Genomic DNA, 20,735 nt, shown 5'->3' with positions numbered 1-20,735 from the left:
AACGTGGTGCAACCAGACGCGGTGTGAGCTTGTAGACTGGCTATTTTTGGTGCGTTACACCGCCGTACGATGATGTATACATTACACATTTAAAGTGACGGTACACAATTAACAGTTCCCTCTGTCTGTTAGAAAGGTACTGTATAAGGCCCTAGTAAAATGTAGTGCAAAGGGATGTCTTGGTTGGTTAAAATAAAGAGATTATTAAAATATAATAATATGCATATTCTGCTTCTAAGTGTGTGTGTGTGTGTGTGTGTGTGTGTGTGTGTGTGTGTGTGTGTGCACCTTAGAACTCTTTATTGGCATACAAACTATCACAACTGGCCAATAAATGGCCTGAGCCATGGCTCAGTGGTCCAGGCACTGCTCCAGTCTGGCAGTGTGCCGCGGGTTCAACTCCCGATCCCGACGGCCTTTACTGCATGTCTTCCCCCCCATCTCTCTCCCCATTTCCTGTAAGCCCTACTGTCTGTCCCTCCATAAAACATATAAAATAAAGGCGAAAGCCACAATAAAACATATATAAAAAAAAAACTGGCCAATAAAAAGAAGGTTCTGTTCAGAATTAATTGTCTCCCATCTTTCCACAAAATAATAGCAAATGCTCGATAGTGGGCTCGATAAGGACCCGGCTCGATAAGGTGATCGCTATCAATAAAAATGAACGAGCTCCATCCCTAATACCAATGCAGTTGAACTCAGCCGTGTGTGTGAGGGGAAATGTGAAGCCAGCTGTGTCATGTGGGTGCAGAGTTAGGAGTGGCGGGACGGTGTTGTGGTGAGAGGAAGCTGTTGGGGGTGGAACTTCCACGCGTGGAAGACACACCAAACAGGAAGTGAAAGCAGCAAAGCTGTGGCAGTGGCATGTGTTCAAGCATGCGCACACATACACACAATGTAGGTACAAACACAAAATGACTTGCCTGTTTACCCATTTAGTTGTCTTCAACAGACTTAATTTGACTTAATTATTGATTCGGCCCCATACAGTTTCAAATGTCTGGAAGGGTGGTTTGTGCAACAAAAACTTTGATTTCAGAGCATTTGGAGAAGGAGCAAGGTGGGGAAAGACGCCTCTTGGTTCATGCCGGATGTGCAGGGTTCAAAGATATGTTGATTTGACAGTCAGGCTGTTAATCTTTATTTATTTAAGGAGGAAATTAGATTGTGTATATTAATTAGTCCTCAGGGCTCTGCTTTGACCTCTATATCAGTATTATTTCTCCATAGCTGTTCTCTAACACAGAAACTGGATTTAAATGAACAAACAAACCACACCGAGGCAGATAACCTGTGATAGGATATAAGAACATTTTAAATAACTCACAGGAGACATTTAATTTCAATAAAGCAACGGTCCAAGGTCCAAGTTACTTTAGTTCCAACTTACAAATCTGTATTGCCCTATAAAAATTCTGCTAAACCATATAGATTTATTTTACCAGTAAAAACGACATCGAGACTAACTCTTTTACAAGTGTGAACTAGACAAGCAAAGAGGCACATGTTACACAGCTCTGCCAGTACCAACAAATATAGGACAACATGTAGGACAGACAAGTAACATTTGTAAGCACAGTACCCACTACCTACCTAGGAAGCTCAAGGAAAGAACAGGAATAAATATATTATAAAATATATATATGTTGCTACTAAACTAATATAGGACTAGAGCAAACATATACAGTATATACATTGAAGCAGGAGAAGTCTCTGGAAAAAGTGACCATGACAATCCTTTTCAAACTCACTAGGTGAATCACAGAAGACAGTTTGAGTCTGGTTTGTAGGTCATTCCAAGACCAGGGCCCGAAAATCGTGAGGCTTTTTTAAATTACAAGCCTTGCCATGTCCTCTCCCTCCATGGCTCATAGATTCCGCATATCAGATTTCTATATGCATTCATACTCTGCACTCCATATAGGTTGTGAACTTGTGACTAGTTAACGTTAATGCAATAGCAAGGATCGCTGCCCAAGCCTACCACATGAATACCAAACGAGTCGCCCCTTTACCATCTCACCACGGTGTACAGCTGGCGGAAATGCGCGGCCTGGTATTCCTAAAGTAACCCAAGTATATTATGCTTAAACCTAACCTTATTCCTAACCTTAACCTCAGTAAAACTATGCCTAAACCTAACCCTATACTTAAACTTAACCCCAGTAAAACTATGCCTAACCCTAAACTAATTTCTAACCTTATTCTCAGTGAAACAAAATAAAGAATACAAGAACCGCTGCACCAAGCAGTTGGCGGAAGAATCGAGGGACGAGATGGTTTGGGGGCGACCGTACCTGATACCTACCACATTCTATAGCCACAGGTGAGAAATGAGGTTGGCTTGTGCGTGTCAGTGTCTGGGCCTTTATGTTGCAAACTCCAAAGAGTGTACAAAAGGAGCAAAGTGTAAGCCTAATGTTAACATACTGTATGACACAAGATCAAAGGCAGACACACACACACACACACACACGCACACACGCCAAGTCCCTAAACAGGCCTGCCTGTAACTGCAGACACTAAACAGAACTTCAGCTGCTGGATAAGTGGAGGTATTAGGACCACAAACGCATCATTATACGACAGCATGATTTCATGTGTGCCCATATAAGGCCTAACAAAAAAAACGTTGGTTTCCGTTTGCCGACCGACTCTATTAAATATGCGCGACCCATATTATTTTATTGGCATTTGGTGGGGAAAAAAAGAATAATAAAAAAAGCTCTGAATACGACCGAGTAAGACCAAAAAGGTTGATCATTAAAATTCTCTTTGATGAGACCATCGGGACGCGCAAAGTCAAAATAAAGTTTTCTTTCGTCTAAAATATCACGTGCGCAAATGTTTTGGAATGCGTCATCGCGAGTAGACGCACAACCCAACACAAAGCCAACACAACACAGCATGGACCTGTGCACCGTATCTGTCGTCTGCCCGTGCAAAGCACCGCCACAAATAATTCGATTGAATACTAAATTTGCAGACATAATTAAGGAGGTGAAACCGTGCCGGTAGTATGCGTGATTGCGTGGGGTTCTGCGAGTACAGTGACGGAGACTCTAACGTGTTACTGTCTGTTACCCATTAAATCTGCGGGTCTGCTGCTGACGTTACGCCACTTTTTAGCTGCGCTCCACAGTTATGCTCAAATTAGTGCCCCTAAAGAATTCTGAGGCAACATGGCTGGAGACCAGCCAATCAGAACTGCTCGACTAGCCAAGCCATGCAGACGATGGGATGTTCTGGGTTGTTGGCAACTGTCGTGACAGAAATAAATTAACCAACCTCCAACCTTTTGGTATGTGAGTGATGCAGCACTTTACTTTGGTTTGGAGTTGAATTAAAACTCTAAAGTATTCAACCAGTGTGTGGACATTCTATTCAAAGTTTTCAAATGTTAAGCTGTAGGCATACAGTGTGTGTACTTGAACCATTCATTATGTAAAAGATGGTATTTCAGGCAAATATTGAAGTTATTAAAAAATAAGCCTATCCATCATTGCCGTAGGAAAAAAGAAAATATCCTTGCTACCCATCCTTCCCACGGAAAATAAATAAATAAAATAAAATAAAATAAATTCCCTACCTACTCAGCCCAAAAATGACAGCCAATCGGAAACCAACGTTTTTTTTCGTTAGGCCTAATGTTATATGAACTCGTCTGTCTTTGCGTACCTTAAATAGTCTGGCCTTGCATTTGCGCTTGGAAGGGCGCAGCCATGATGAATCTACAGCTTGGCCATATGGCCTGACCTTTTGACACTGAGCGCCTACAGTGAGATAATCTAGGGCAAATAAAAAGGAGATTTGCCGCTCAATGAGTTTACAGTATTGCGTGCTCTGTCTATATACAGTGACAACAGGCCATGTCAACAGGGGCTTCAAATTAATTTGAGATACATTAGTATGTCTTTTTCAGTGTATTAGTCAGTGGAGTAAGACATGTTAGGGATTAGAGCCGTTACCACACACAAAAAAGCGCTTCATTCGTTCTTGTACATTCACTGTAGTATTGACAAGCACCCATTTCATGCTACACACTATATTGAACACCTAATCCATGTCAATTTAAAACAGCAGGCATACAATGTCCAGATTACCACATGTATTTTTAGAAAAAGTCCATGTAAATTAACCAACTAGCTCCTTCCCTTTTTTTCCTTCAATGGATGGGAAATCACATGACACGTTGTGAAACTTCACTTGACTAGTATGCTATTTTCACATACCACTAGGTCTAGTATATGACCAAATAAGCTTCTTAACAAGTTAAGTCTCAACCCGATACAAACCAAGGTGATTTTGAGGCAAATTATTACAAACGTACAGAAAACAACAAAATCAAATAGTAGCCTGGGCTGTTAATATGCTAAATTGATTTGGACCCCAGGCGTTTATAAGGAACTAGGCTGCCATTTGCAGTAGGCCGTTATTTTTGTTTGCACTGGCCTGCACCGGGCCGTTATTTGGTTACAGTTCCTGTGGAGCCAACAAGCGCACCACAGCTCATTGCACATGAAATATAGGCTGCATGGCTTGGGCGAGGCGGTTATTACGCAAAATGTTGTCAGAACCTGGGCTGTTATTAGGTAGTGAGCGGCTATTTGAGTAAGGGCTGTCATTTGGAAATATACCGTATGTGGTTTCTCACATTCAGTCAGTGGAGTGTAGGTGTGACATCAATGGAGGATTTAAGAAAGTTGTGTCTAAATGGCCATTCACAACGAGAAAGACTATACAGTAACTAGTATACAGTATATATACGTTATTTCTATTGTTCTTAGTGGATGGCAGAGTTCACACCAAAACTATGACAAATAAAATGGTGTTCTAGTTATAGACAGTAATGGTGCTCAGTGTAGTAAGCCTTGCCGAGTCATGCGGCCCATAGGGCACCCCATGTACATAACATGACGCTATGTCACAGGGACTTACCCCCACTACAACCCTTGATGCTGAGTGCCAAGCAGAGAGGCATTGGGTCCCATATTTCGGGGAGACACTCGTAGGCTAGAATATGTATGGTTGTACTGTTGTATTGCTTTGTGAACTGTATTGTACAATGTATCTGTGTTGAGGACCCCCTCTAAAATGAGATGCGACATCTCAAGGGGCTTATCCTTTCAATAAAGGTATATATAATAGCCGATCGTCTGCCCTGTCTGACCCTGCAGAGAGAACAAACTAGTAGTGATCCACTTACAAAGCCGATACCAACTCTATAGCTCTCCAATGTGAAACAGCATCAGGGTATACAGAGAGCTGAGCTCAGCCAATCCATTACTTTTTTTTACAGAGCAATAAAGTACATTTATTTGTAATCACTGGTGAAATATGGGTCATTTTATGTATACAAACTATACATATACAGTTTTCTACATTAAACGTATAATTAAGGTAATTTTCTCATGATGCTTGTAGAATAGGTTTCTCATATTTCTGTCCCTATTCAACAACAGGGTCATCATGGTAATCACGGCCAACAAAAGCCCACACAGATGTGTTTCGTGATGATTAAATTGGCCTACATGCTTGGCTGTCGTGTCCTAAACCGACCCTTTTCATCCTTTCAATAGCAGGGCTTTTTAGATCAACGATTATGTAAAGGCTCTTTCCTCTTTTCTAAAAGCCAACGGAAATGAAAAAGAATTGACATTGAGTGGCATCAGCTGTGTAATACTATATGTAGCCTTGAAGACCCAGGCAATTTTGTTTCAAAAGGGGGAAAAAACCAGGAAATGTGGCATAGGAGTGAGTGAGAGGGGAGGCGGGCACATAGGGTGGTGAACCAATAGGGAGCCGGTGTCCGTTTCCAGCGCTAGTTTGATCCTCCCTCTAATGCCAAGAAAAGCTTGGTACTTTACTTTCATACATTGATTCAATATATGGGTATTGGGTAATGTCTAATGGTCATCTTTGATGAATTGAACAAGGTGGACCCTCTTGTATTTGTACCCTTGCTTTATTGGGTCGTCCACTCAGTTAATAAATTATTTCAATCAATCAAAGAAAAGTCTACAAAAACCTAAGCAGCATTGCTAATGCTATCCTGTGTTTGGAGGATGATGCAGCAATGGGAATACAATGGGCAATCTTCATTTTTATTGGCTTTTATTGATGTGTACCTCTACACAATACACATCATCACACAGTACGTTTTCGTTTTAAGGAAGTAATTGCATTTACATTTTTATGGACTTTTGATCATACTATGGTTAGGTGTCAAAACAAACATTAAATTCTCTTTATTGTTAATAATTGATATGGTCTAAAAGTAAAACGTATTTTTAATTTCACTACAACTTTAAGAAAATAAACCTAAATGTGAACAACCAAACCAATATATATATATATATATATATATATATATATATAATATAAAGAATACTACTGAGATGTGGGCCCAAGATATCGGCACTGAATCTCTGAATAATTGCTAAATTTGTTCAATCTAACAAATATAAATGTACAATGAATATGAGCTATATCTTCTATGCTATGCATGAATTGCAATACATCAGTGAATATATTATATATGATATTATTCACTAGTGGTATCAATGAGTATACAGGTATACAGTATTTGAGTATAACGGGTGTATATAAAGTATGGACAACTGTATATCAACAATGCACATTCAGTATTATGGTGCTAGTGTGGTGCTAATGACAGGGCAGAGGCTACATTTAACGATTGACAAGTCGTTAGCCTCATAGGATAAATGCCTAAGTCATTTTTTGGCGAAATTGAGATTTCTGCCTACAGGTGCTCTCCTGGGGCTGCTGCATCGTCCTGGATTAGCGCCTATGTCCTCAGCCAATCACAAAGCTCACTATCTTCAAAAATGATGATCTGCCTAAGTCACTTGTGTGATTTGAGCATTTTTACGTTGCCGCCTAACTCACTTTGTGTGACTTGGGCATTTTTACATTGCATACACAGCAAACAACAGTTACTCTAATAGACCCCTAGGTGTTTAGTATGGAGTTAACATTACTCTAATAGACCCCCAGGTGTTTAGTATGGAGTTAACATTACTCTAATAGACCCCCAGGTGTTTAGTATGGAGTTAGCATTACTCTAATAGACCCCCAGGTGTTTAGTATGGAGTTAACATTACTCTAATAGACCCCCAGGTGTTTAGTATGGAGTTAACATTACTCTAATAGACCCCCAGGTGTTTAGTATGGAGTTAACATTACTCTAATAGACCCCCAGGTGTTTAGTATGGAGTTAGCATTACTCTAATAGACCCCCAGGTGTTTAGTATGGAGTTAACATTACTCTAATAGACCCCCAGTGTTTAGTATGGAGTTAGCATTACTCTAATAGACCCCCAGGTGTTTAGTATGGAGTTAACATTACTCTAATAGACCCAAAGGTGTTTAGTATGGAGTTAACATTACTCTAATAGACCCCCAGGTGTTTAGTATGGAGTTAGCATTACTCTAATAGACCCCCAGGTGTTTAGTATGGAGTTAACATTACTCTAATAGACCCCCAGTGTTTAGTATGGAGTTAGCATTACTCTAATAGACCCCCAGGTGTTTAGTATGGAGTTAACATTACTCTAATAGACCCAAAGGTGTTTAGTATGGAGTTAACATTACTCTAATAGACCCCCAGGTGTTTAGTATGGAGTTAGCATTACTCTAATAGACCCCCAGGTGTTTAGTATGGAGTTAACATCACTCTAATAGACCCCCAGGTGTTCTGTATGGAGTTAACATTACTCTAACAGACCCCCAGGTGTTTAGTATGGAGTTAACATTACTCTAATAGACCCCCAGGTGTTTAGTATGGAGTTAACATCACTCTAATAGACCCCCAGGTGTTTAGTATGGAGTTAACATTACTCTAACAGACCCCCAGGTGTTTAGTATGGAGTTAACATTACTCTAATAGACCCCCAGGTGTTTAGTATGGAGTTAACATTACTCTAATAGACCCCCAGGTGTTTAGTATGGAGTTAACATCACTCTAATAGACCCCCAGGTGTTTAGTATGGAGTTAACATTACTCTAATAGACCCCCAGGTGTTTAGTATGGAGTTAACATCACTCTAATAGACCCCCAGGTGTTTAGTATGGAGTTAGCATTACTCTAATAGACCCCCAGGTGTTTAGTATGGAGTTAACATTACTCTAATAGACCCCCAGGTGTTTAGTATGGAGTTAACATTACTCTAATAGACCCCCAGGTGTTTAGTATGGAGTTAACATTACTCTAATAGACCCCCAGGTGTTTAGTATAGAGTTAACATCACTCTAATAGACCCCCAGGTGTTCTGTATGGAGTTAACATTACTCTAATAGACCCCCAGGTGTTTAGTATGGAGTTAACATTACTCTAATAGACCCCCAGGTGTTTAGTATGGAGTTAACATTACTCTAATAGACCCCCAGGTGTTTAGTATGGAGTTAACATTACTCTAATAGACCCCCAGGTGTTTAGTATGGAGTTAACATCACTCTAATAGACCCCCAGGTGTTCTGTATGGAGTTAACATTACTCTAACAGACCCCCAGGTGTTTAGTATGGAGTTAACATTACTCTAATAGACCCCCAGGTGTTTAGTATGGAGTTAACATCACTCTAATAGACCCCCAGGTGTTTAGTATGGAGTTAACATTACTCTAACAGACCCCCAGGTGTTTAGTATGGAGTTAACATTACTCTAATAGACCCCCAGGTGTTTAGTATGGAGTTAACATTACTCTAATAGACCCCCAGGTGTTTAGTATGGAGTTAACATCACTCTAATAGACCCCCAGGTGTTTAGTATGGAGTTAACATTACTCTAATAGACCCCCAGGTGTTTAGTATGGAGTTAACATTACTCTAATAGACCCCGAGGTGTTTAGTATGGAGTTAACATTACTCTAATAGACCCCCAGGTGTTTAGTATGGAGTTAACATTACTCTAATAGACCCCCAGGTGTTTAGTATGGAGTTAACATTACTCTAATAGACCCCCAGGTGTTTAGTATAGAGTTAACATCACTCTAATAGACCCCCAGGTGTTCTGTATGGAGTTAACATTACTCTAATACACCCCCAGGTGTTCTGTATGGAGTTAACATTACTCTAACAGACCCCCAGGTATTTAGTATGGAGTTAACATTACTCTAATAGACCCCCAGGTGTTTAGTATGGAGTTAACATTACTCTAATAGACCCCCAGGTGTTTAGTATGGAGTTAACATCACTCTAATAGACCCCCCTAGGTGTTTAGTATGGAGTTAACATTACTCTAATAGACCCCCAGGTGTTTAGTATGGAGTTAACATTACTCTAATAGACCCCCAGGTGTTTAGTATGGAGTTAACATCACTCTAATAGACCCCCAGGTGTTTAGTATGGAGTTAACATCACTCTAATAGACCCCCAGGTGTTTAGTAGACATGTATTAAAAAATGCCTAAGTCACAGATTATTTTCTTGAAAATGGCCTAAGTCACTTTTTTTTGTTATGGAATGACTCTCATGTTTATCTTTTTGTAAAAAACATTTTGTTAACCCCTCAGGAAGCCATTGTAAAAATCTGCATTAAAAACTCTTACATACTTGCGAGAAAATGTGTTTTTTCTTATTATCCGAAAATCATAAAAAATGACTTAGGCATTTATCCTATGAGGCTAACGAAGTGAAGAACATTAACAATTGATGAACACATTGAACAGTACTCCTACAGTCAAATATTTCTATCATCCAGAAAGTGGAACATGGACTTCAGCCCGACGACATAAGAATGCTTAAACTTCAACGTCACCCAAAACTCAATAGTCAGTAACAGACAGACAGTGCAGGGCTTACAGTTCCCATATCTCATATCAAGCTTAGTTGTTAGGAGGCTGATGACACAACGGTCTGACCAAGGCGCTTTGTGGTGTGCCACAAAGCACACACAGACCAACACTGTGCCTTCACACAGACTAAAACACAAGAGAAGCGCACCCCAGACGCTCCTGTAGACCAGAAGGGATAGGAATAAAACAACAGCTACCATCTCCCAGTGCTACTATTGAATGAACAAAGCCTTCACACAAGCCTGGTAGACGTTTCGAGGGACCTCTTGTCTGAACAGCAGAGCTGGTTAGACTTCGTATCATCAGACAGACAGACAGCAGTGGTGAGCAGTGACGAGCACAGTCAGTCAACAACAATAAACAACAAAGCACTTGGCTATGGTCACCCCACAAATACAATCCCAATGTCGAAATAGTATGCATTTATACAGTAAATTACCAAAATCGTGCTTATTCATCAAATGTCTGTTGCAGAGAGTACATTTCAAGAACGCAACATAGAGTGTTGTGTGTGTTCATGAGTGAGTAAAGAGAAGCCTGTTCCATCCTGTCTCAGTTACCTGGGGGTAAACATTCAGGCATGCGACTGTTGCATGAGCAGACACTGAGTGAAGGAATAATAATAAAAAGTGCAGTACCTTGCTAATGTTTAGGGTACTGCTTTAGAGGTTCCACAAAAAGACATTTGCTTGCACAGTTTGAGATGCGTTTTTCAATCATTATTTCAATTATGTCGCCAATAGTGAAAAATGTCTGGGAGAATCTGATCTGCTTTTAAACAAACTTTTAGATGTATAAGCCCAGGCGGCTGGCATAGTCGTCTGGGCACCTTGGCTGGTAATCCAGCCAAGGTGCAGCGTGCCACAGGTTCGACTCTCGATCCCGACGGACTTTGCTGCGTGTCACCCCCCCCCCCCCCCCCGCACGCAAAGAAGTGATTTCAAAATAGCTTGTAAAACACTATTTAAGGCTCTCAGACTAAGAGGTTACACTAGGACATTCCTCCGGAAAGCTCAAAGTACCTTCTTAGAAGTAAGAGTGCGAGATCCAGGCCCTAAATTAGCCCTGATAACCAGTTATTCAACACAGAGCACACTAGCCAACAACAGAATAAAAAGGAATTTTGAGAACCGAACGGATGATCTTCTAAAAGATTATAAAATTATATCGGCCTACAGAAAAAACAAAAACCTTAAAGATTATCTAGTACACAGCAAGCTAAAAGAAATCAACACACCAGCACGCGAGGGACCAGAATACTTCAAACCCAAACAATTAGTCAAAAATAGAACTACAAAACGCATATTAGAGATTAAACAACAAATAACAACCAGAACCAGCAACTGCATTTACTTAACAGTTTCCGTGCTTTGAATGGATTACTCCAGGTTAATGTCGCTGCCATATCGGAGATACGCAACTTTTGTTTTATGTGTTTAATCCGCCGCAATGTAATAATTAAAAAGAAAATCCGTCTTCGCCGCAGAGAAAGAGTGTAGATGCATCTGTTTTGATGAGGAAACGGAAATCGTCACATGCTGTGGGCTGCTAGGGCTTCTGGGAAATTGAGGCCAATGTAAACGAATGGGGTTCAACGCCTCATGGAGGAGGGTCCTGTGCTGCGTCTTCCGGGTGTACCAAGATGGCGGGTGGTCCAGCCGTTCATAACAAACGGGGGAAGCTTTTTTCGCTCGATTTTCGCGGATTAAAAGCCCAAATAATTCAGCGTATGCTCTAAAGGTAATACAACAATCTCGGCATTGAAGGGGGGTTGATTAAAAGTCTGATAAATCGTTTTCCGCAGTCAAACTGTTAATCACATGTGACAAATGTGGTTTACAATATGTCGGAGAAACGGGTAAAACAATAGGTACAAGGCTGGGACAACACAGGTACAATATTAACAATGGAAAAAAGACAACCACAAGGTTTGTGCAACATTTCATGGCTCATGGCATTGAAGCTCTAAAATGTGCTGGACTTCAACACATTCCCAACTGGACAGTAGGACAAAGACGTTTTAATGAAAAACAGTGGATTAAGAACCTCAACACGGATTTTCCTGGAGGCTTAAACATGCCTAAAATCAGATCTTGAACACAACAAAACTTAAACTCAGGATTAAACTGGAGAAATCTAAAAATGATTGGATTAGACTTCCTTCGGATACATGGCGAATGCATTTATTCCTTGCATTGTGCCTACACATGTTGCGACCTGAGGTCGCAACATGTGTAGGCACAGTGCACTGAAGTTTTTTAATTCCCCCCCATCTCTCTCCCCGTTTCCTGCTAGCCTACTTTGCACCTGTCTCTCTCAATAAAGCCAAAAGAAAATCTTAAAAAAAAAAGATTTATAAAAGAGCAGCAGACAGAAGAAGACATCAAGTGGGACCCCGGTACACTCATCTACAGTTCAGAGAAGTGGACTTAGTTCGTGTCAAGACTTACAGCCATAAAAGCCATTCCTCGCAAAGCAAAACTATCCTCAAAACACAATAACTACAGTCCAGAAAAATGGCAGTAGTGCCAGGTGCTATGGTCAGTATTACGGACTTTAATCCATCTTAATAAACAATTTTACTATTCGAATAAACGTTTAAAAGAATGTCGGTTAAATGATAGTGAAATGAATTGCTGGGCACACCCGTCCCCTAGTCAGTATCGGTCAAAAATATGAAATATTTGGCTACATATAGTACATACAGAATTTATAAAGACATACAGTAGGAGAATGAAAATGTGTCTGTTTAAATAGCTTTAAATAGCTTAAAGGACAACTTTAGTTTTTTTCAACCAAGGTTCATGTTTTAGGTTGTTATTAGAGAAAGTAAAAGATGAGTGTTAATTTTTTTTTCATTTGCTGCTTTCTTTCGTTTTAGGGATTTTAGCTCTTTTTGACAGGGGGGCGGGGGCATTCGAGCATGGGGCTAAATATGTATTTTTTTACAAAATGTTATGGTGATTTATTATTTACTATAGTTCTAATAAACCCCAGGAAATTACATCTGGCCACAGAAGATCACAGGATCTACTGAATATGAAGGTAGCCTACTGGGGGAAGGCTTATACTGTGTGTATAGGCTCAATATGTCAGTTTGTCACATTCAATAGATCCTGTGATCTTTTGTGGCCAAATGTAATTTCTTGGGGTTTATTAGGACTATAGTAAATAAAAAAATAAATCACCATACAATTCTGTAAAAGAATACATATTTAGCCCCATGCTCGAATGCCCCCGCCCCCCTGTCAAAAACAGCTAAAATCCCTAAAACGAAAGAAAGCAGAAAATGAAAGAAAATTTACATTCACCTTTTAGTTTCTCTAATAACAACCTAAAACATGAACCTTGGTTGAAAAAAACTAAAGTTGTCCTTTAACAGGCAAACCATTGAATAATAGTTCCCCATTTCAGATGCATTGTCCAGAAATAACTTTCTGCTGAACTCTATAGGGTAGAGGTTCAAGTAATGCAAAGGGACTTTGCAATTGCATGACTTGAGCACTTGTGTGGTAGATAGACAGACATTCTAAACAGGAACTGGTCCTAAATTAGTCAATCTGGTCTAACATTGGTTCTGCTTTCATTGCTGTAGAAAATATTGAGTGAGATTTATGTTGTGGAAAATGTGATTTTCATGCAATTAATGGAAACGTGAACAACATAATCTTGACAAGTCTGTTCCCTTAAAACACACACACACACAACTAAAAGTGTGGTCAGGTCGACGTCTCGATGATGTCACGCTTGTTCACACTTTATAACCCTTGCCAGTAAGGGAAGCAATATGCGTAATCTACCAAAACACCTGGGGAGGATGCATATACGTAGAATTACATACATATACAGTAATGTTATTTAAACAAATGTACTTCCTTTTATGGCCCTATCTTCATCCACTTCCATGTATGATGTACCAGCCATAGATTTGGACTAGGGCTGAAAGATTAATCGTTTTCAAACCAAAATCAGTGTGGATAACTTTACCGGTAACTCACTCATGGCCACAAAAACCCCCGGGCACCAATGCTATTGCCACTCTAGACTCTTGTTCTATTTCGCTTGTAGAAGATCATTTCTGATCACTTGCCTGTTATCTCTCCCAACGACAACAAAAATATTCGTTTTAGTTTTGGGTCAGAGAGGATAATGTCATCAATTGGTGGTCTGTGGCTAAAAAATAATGGGCCTTGAGATGAAAAGAGTTGAAAACCACTGTTCCAGGTGGTCAAATAGTTGGTGGTCTCTTTGCATTTGTGACGTTCACATACAGATACAGTTAGGCAATGTGCTGTAATCAAGTACAATTATCATAAAATAGCTATACTTCCCAAGGCTGATGACTGGAAGACAAAATCGTATTTAAGATGACAAACCATGACAGTACCTGTTACACTTGACTATAGGAAATAGAGTGTGTCTTGTTTATCTCTGCTCCTACACTGAGGATACATCTTATTTGTGTAATGTGCCTTGTGAGTGCAAAGACCCCAGTTTGAATCTGGCTCCAGTTGAGTCTCACAAGTAATTCCAAAAATAACACTGAGGGGTAGCGGGAGTGACGTCAGGACTTTGGTACTTTATTACCAGTAAGACGCCTTAAGGGCGAGAAGCAATTAAGACAGATAATATAAGCTGCTATCAGTAGACACTAGGCAGTGACCTACTTAAAACAAAATAATAATTAACACTTAGTTGATGTGATTGAAATTACACAGAAGGGGGAACCCTTAGGCTACAACATTATTTCTAGATATCCATGCAATAAGAACATGTGTCTTTTGGCTAATGTCTGCAACTCTGCATTCCATTAATCTAATCTTCTAGGGGGAGGGGGGCTCTGATCCCCTCTCCGCTGATGCTGGGGACCGTCGCGGGCAGCATGTGGTAGTCGTGCCTCGGGCTTGCACAGATCCAGCAGGAAACTGCATGGACAAGGCTGCCGTCCTGAAGCACTGCCATCTAGCTATTGGCCTCGCATTTCCTCTTGATTAATATTCATGCAGAACTCAGCTAGCGCTGCTTGCGAGATGCTTGGAGGCGGTTGGCGTGAGATCATGATGGCCTGAGCGCCACATGGCGCTCTGAGGGCAAGAACCTACAATCTGTGGGCAGGGAGGGTGCTGAAACTGTGGAGAGGAGCACCATCCGTTACTAGTAGTAACTAGAACGTCACGCTATAATGTAATCAGGTCCTACTGTGACACTGTCTGCAAAGAAATAACTGGCCTAGTTGTAGGTAGGAGATTATTTTGAAGCCGAGTTTGGAAATTTCACGTATACAACAAATGACATGAGATTAGTAGACAGCTGTGCTGAGGTTGCGAGCACCATAACAATGTTCTCTCCACCTGCTTGTCAGAGTTAACGTACCAGTTGCCCGTGAAAACAAACTACTGTTGTGATCAAAACAGAACGTAAGGTTACAGTGAAAACATGCAGGGTTCAGAACTTCAATTTAAGCAGTGCCTCAGTTATGCTTATAATGCTTTCACTACAAAAAGGGCTTTTTATGTACTACTCAGCCTCGAGAAACTACAAGCATTTATCTGAAACTTTAAGGCAACAAAAAAGTATTAATCTATGAAGTCAGGCACATAGTGAATCCAGCTACAAATATATTTCCCAGTCCAGAAATTATAAAAAATACAAAGGTTAATTTTATGATATGCAGACCAACCAAACCCTCCTCTCTCAAGACACACTGACATTAAACAGAAATCGTCAATGATTGTATTTGCTCAAATCCAAACATGTACACTTCTGTAGCGAAATCTTTGTGTCCCGTTATATATAATATCGTGTTTCATCTCATTAATCTCCAAGGACGACCCTTTTCAGGCAACAAGACAGACAGTGGGCCTTTGAATAATGTCATGCCTGAGGCCCCACATCAACTTGGGGTTTCAATGAAAGATTAAAGAGGGCCTCGTAATGATGGCCCATGAGGAAATTAAACTCTTACATCTTTTACAACTCTTACACACTTCAGATTGCATTCTGCTGCTCTGCTTGAATTTAAAGACCTAGTGAAATGAAAAATAGTTTCACACTTTTAGACCATATCCATGGTCATCATATGGGCATAAACAATGGATGCCAAAACAATGGGAAATTTTCAATTTGTGTGCATTTTTATATTAAAAGCCAATTTTATGCATGTCAAGCCTTGCATGTTTAATTCCCATCGCTGCGTGGTTCTCTGATTACAGAACTACTCCGTTTTTAATCTCATTTAAGATAACATGCACTCATGCAGGCAGTGTCAACTCGTTTTAAACTTAATCCTCACGTTAACATTTGTATCCGAAAACATCATAGGTTAGAAATAAGCCACAAGTTTAGCTGCCCGTCTGTCACTTGTAAACAACAACCAATCTGCATGCGCATGCACGCGTCGCGCATGTAACGGAACAACGTCCCATACCCTGAGACGTTCTGATTGGTTCAGAAACACACAGCTTTCTGATTCAGAGTGAAACTTAAAAATAAAATGCATGTATTTTTCATTTCACTAGGTCTTTAAGGGATGCGTGTGTGCGTGTGTGTGAGAAAAAGACCGCAGGGAATGAGAGATGGACAGTCTGAAACTGTGGTTTTATACGTTTAACGATCAAAATTGAGCATGAAGTATGAAGCTATGAAGGTAAGCTATGAAGTCTAATGTATGCATTTCTGTGCCTACAGTACAGGTGTCTCCTATTCTACGTTCTATGCACTATTCCTTGTAAAGGGACAAAGATGCAAAGTACATCATAATAGTGATAATATGAAAAACGGTAATTAAGAGTTCACAGAAACAGAGATAGATAGGAACTACGACACAATATGGATTGGGCAAGAAATTATGGAACAAAGAGAAAATAAAAGTATAGTGTAAAAGTATAGTCTGTGCCAGTATGGTGTTATTGAAAGAGCAGGATTCCCTTCGGATGATGTCTTTGTGTTTTAAGTATGTATATTACATACGATACAACAGTCTTGAGCCAAAAATAGCGATCTACAAGCTCACAACGCATCATGCCATAGTACGCCGCTGTACGACATAGTGCACATAAACATAGGCAGTGAGTAGAGAGGGAACTGGGGCTCGTTGCCTGTAGAGAGGCAGGCAACCAGCCACTGGAGAAGGAGAGAGTGTGAGTGTGAGTGTGTGTGTGTGTGTGTGTGTTGTTAATCTATACAGTGCCAGCCAGGCCCAGTACAGAGTTCCACATTGGTTCTGATCATAGTATTAATAGCACTGTAATGTCTGCGGACTATAGGCTAGAGACACAGATGTAGCCAGTAAGATTCATAGCATTTAGGCCTTTTCATTCAATGGAGTGCACACAATTGTCTATCTATTACAAATTAAAAACATAGCCGAAATGGGTAAAATAAAATATTTTCAAAGATAATAGATTTACAACTTACATTAAAGTTACATTAAAAAACAAATCTGCTTAAATTAGATTTATTTCTGGACACATATTTGCCAGAGAAGAGAACCATTGCTTGGACCCTGAGATATATAATATTTCTGGTGTTTTCAAATAAACAGAGATGGGGGGCCAAAATCTTAAAAGGACCCAAAACAGTCCACTCGTCTGAAAGGGGGCGGGACTGCGACGCTCTATAGCACATTGCTGCTTTCATGCAAGTCAGTAATCCAGAAGATGTATTGCATTTAAAATACAGAAGTGCAGCCATACAATCTCACAGGATCACTTTCAATCTGTCAGTCATAATGGGCATCAACAGTAACACATGGCTCACAAGATCAGATGAGGAAAAAAGGTTTACATTTACCTTAAGGATTTCCCCTCGTTTAAAACTAAGTTCATCATCAGCAGTGGCTTTGAAATCGTATTTGGCAATGGCCTCCATCGTTCTGGTATCTCGTTGGAAACCTGTTTGGCAATAGTTGTGTGTTTGAAGGGCTGACTCAAAAATAAAAACACAGATCCAGAATTCTGTGGCCGGCTGCTTCTCTCCGAGTCTCTCCTCCCGTCTAGGACCCGTTCCCTTCACAGGTTGAGCCTCACATAAAGGTCACAGTAAGGTACCTGCAAAGAAAAGCAACGTGTCATTCAAGCAGAAGCATTAAAAAGCATAAGCCGTCCATATCAACACTGTTAACCACTTTCAACCTGATGTCCCTATTTTGGGCATGCCATTCATTATAGGTGGCAACTGTTGTGGGGGAAATATATAGCAAAGACAAACAATGATCAACAAGCTCACAATGCATTGCAACTAAGACCATCACAATACTCGATACATACCGAAATTGACGTTCAGTACCGAAATCAAAAGCTATATCACAATTCTCCAATATGTCACTCCCGGTCCAAAGGAGGCCATGTGCTGTTGTTTACATTCTGCGCATTCCTGCCTCTGAAGGAGAAGAAGGAACGCTCTCCTCTCTAGTTTTGTATTGTAGACTACTGGCTGACAAAAGATGACCGCCAACAACCTTTCAAAGTTACGAGGCAGCACATCGAGCATCATCATATAGCGTCATATGTGTCTGCACACATGTCTCCTGATCAAGCCTTGGACCAGTCGGAGCCATCACGATTATGACTTTTATGACTGGAATGTGGACACATCTGAAAGTGATCCAGTAGTTTGTGATGCCCAATGATTGCTTTTTGGCAAGTGTGTGTGCCTCTATAGCATGCTTGTAAACAACTGTATTGTAAACTGTGAGTCAGTCATTAAAACATAAAAAACATTTTACATCAAATCACACAGCTACTACTAATGTGGCTTATTCGGGAATTCGGCTGCTGGTAAAATACAAGGGGTCACAGCCATTCACCTATTGTACTTGATGTTTTAACCCATTTAGGCCTAACGTCTTCTGAAAGAATATATATTCAAAGATTTGTGCCGCATTTTCACGATTTTTCAAAAATAGCAGACCTACAAGCTCATAGCGCGCCACTCGGTGCCGCGCTATGAGCTTGTAGATCTGCTATTTTTCAATAGCTAAAGTATAACATAATGCTTAGTTAAAACACCAAAAGGGAGGCCCAGGCCGTAGCGTAACGGTCTGGGCACCGGACTGGTAATCCAGTCGCAGTGTGCCGCGGGTTCGACTCCCGGACCGATCATTGAGGATCCAATCATTGCTTTGGACATTTTAGTAGTAGTAGTTTTGGTGCACAGAAACCACATAGGCATACTTCCTTAAATTACAGATTCGGGGGTATTTTAGTGTGTCTGAAAAATAAGGATGTAGAAAAAACGTGAAAACTGGTCATGAAGGCTGTATTTTCCATTGATAAGCATGTCTAAGATGGACAAAGACATTTTAACCAAAGCAAATAAAGGAAAATTTGAAACTATTCTCAGTGACATAGCTAGTATTTAGTAAATATTTTAGTAGTTTGTATCAGGCAGGTGATAATAAACTTTTAACTCTATTCTGTGGACTAAAGAAACGGTTGCAATTTGCTACAATGTTAAATATTGGACATGGTGTCGAGGGAATTTATACTAAGGCAAGGGTGGATTGGACACAACCGAGTCTCACAGATAGAATCGCCTGACTGTCCTATTTGACAGTTCATCAGCTAGCCCAGCTTGAAGTTTTAATCTCAGAAAAAACTACAGCCCTCAATAATATTAACTTACTGATTTAAATGGATACTGCTGGCACGTTACATTAGCTGAAGTTATTCTAAGGAAGGATGACTAATGACTGCTCAATAATTATCACGTAGGCATGACCAAAACAAGGCAGATAGCCTATAGTATGGTTATGGTACTATACCATAACCAAGTTGTTGACTGGAAATGCTGTTTCAACGATCTCACTGCAGCTATCGCAGTTTTTGTTTATTTCAATTTTCAACACAAAACAAAATTGACATCATATCGGCATGGTTCTGACATGTAACAAATGTAGTATTACTACTATAATTGAGACTTACGGCATCTAGAATGGTGAAATCTCATTATGATCTTAACTCTACAGTTTAGCTTATACATCTGTTTTCTTTTTGGCAGCGACACCGTTGTACTACGGAGTATATAAATAAAGCTTAACCAGCTGCAGCCCCAGGCTTATCGTCATCTATCTCGCATCGCGACCCTTTGGCTCAACAAAATTGACATGTTTTAAATTTGAAATAAAGTGTCTTTTCACCAATTGTAATCCAATCGCTTGACGATGTATACATTAACCCCAAAAGACGCCAAGCTGTCTTCTAGGAGTGGGTTAATATACAACCCGTGGATATCCATTTATTTTATAATTTTGTTTTTTAAGTTGAACAGCAAAAATACACGAGTTAAATTACATTACAACCCTACTGTTTTACTGGCAACTTTCCAGTTGGCAAACAACAGAAAAGAAGAAAACACTTTTTCACAACGCAGCAGGCTGTTGTTAGCCTTGCTAACAGCTTGGGTTAGTAGCTACATAACTTAGCTACCGTTAGCTCGCATCGCCAGAAGAGACAGCAATGTACAAGTTATGTGTCAAACAAACTCACCACTCCACATGTGTGGTTCAGATACCGCCTCTGTGCCGAACGGACGCTGTAGTGTTATTATTTATCCAGCCTTTGTGTTGTTGTGGAGCGGTATTAAATGACGCTGTGTGGCTTCGCTCTCCACCCGAACTGGGAGTCTCTCCTCTCTCTCTCAGTCTCAGCCTTAGCTGTGTTAGCATTACGGCTAGCGCTAGTAGCGAGGTTGCTTTCCGCTTCCTGTCAGTCAGAGCTGAACTCCTCCCTGTCGGCTGCGTCAAAGCTGACTGTACGTGGTCAGTCACAGTGTGGTCTGGTCAACACTGGTCAGAGCTATTTAGATGAGGTCTCTACTCTGCCTGACACCACTGGTCAGAGCTATTCAGATGAGCTCTGCCACTGGTCAAAGCCCGATTCCTAATTTCCTACTACATCGATCGCACGCACGACGGTGTCA

At 40.4% G+C, this 20,735-nt stretch overlaps 1 protein-coding gene across 1 annotated transcript in view; it reads right to left on the bottom strand.

Annotated features, from left to right (window-relative positions):
• grb2b (growth factor receptor-bound protein 2b) overlaps positions 1 to 20,451 on the bottom strand; it is a 50,257-nt gene extending 29,806 nt beyond the window's left edge. The window contains exons 1-2 of the mRNA XM_083779450.1: positions 20,303 to 20,451; positions 17,607 to 17,863 (exon numbers count right to left, since the gene is read on the bottom strand). Of these exons, the coding sequence (XP_083635576.1) occupies positions 17,607 to 17,684 (78 nt within the window). The 5' untranslated portion in view covers positions 17,685 to 17,863; positions 20,303 to 20,451. The remainder of the gene's footprint in view (positions 1 to 17,606; positions 17,864 to 20,302) is intronic.
• Between the last annotated feature and the right edge of the window lie 284 nt (positions 20,452 to 20,735).

This window comes from Protomyctophum parallelum, assembly GCF_964188405.1.
Source record: "Protomyctophum parallelum genome assembly, chromosome: 13".
In the NCBI taxonomy this organism is placed as follows: domain Eukaryota; kingdom Metazoa; phylum Chordata; class Actinopteri; order Myctophiformes; family Myctophidae; genus Protomyctophum; species Protomyctophum parallelum.
The sequence above is the reverse complement of the archived record's forward strand: the minus strand, read 5'-3'. Positions and strand labels throughout refer to the sequence as shown.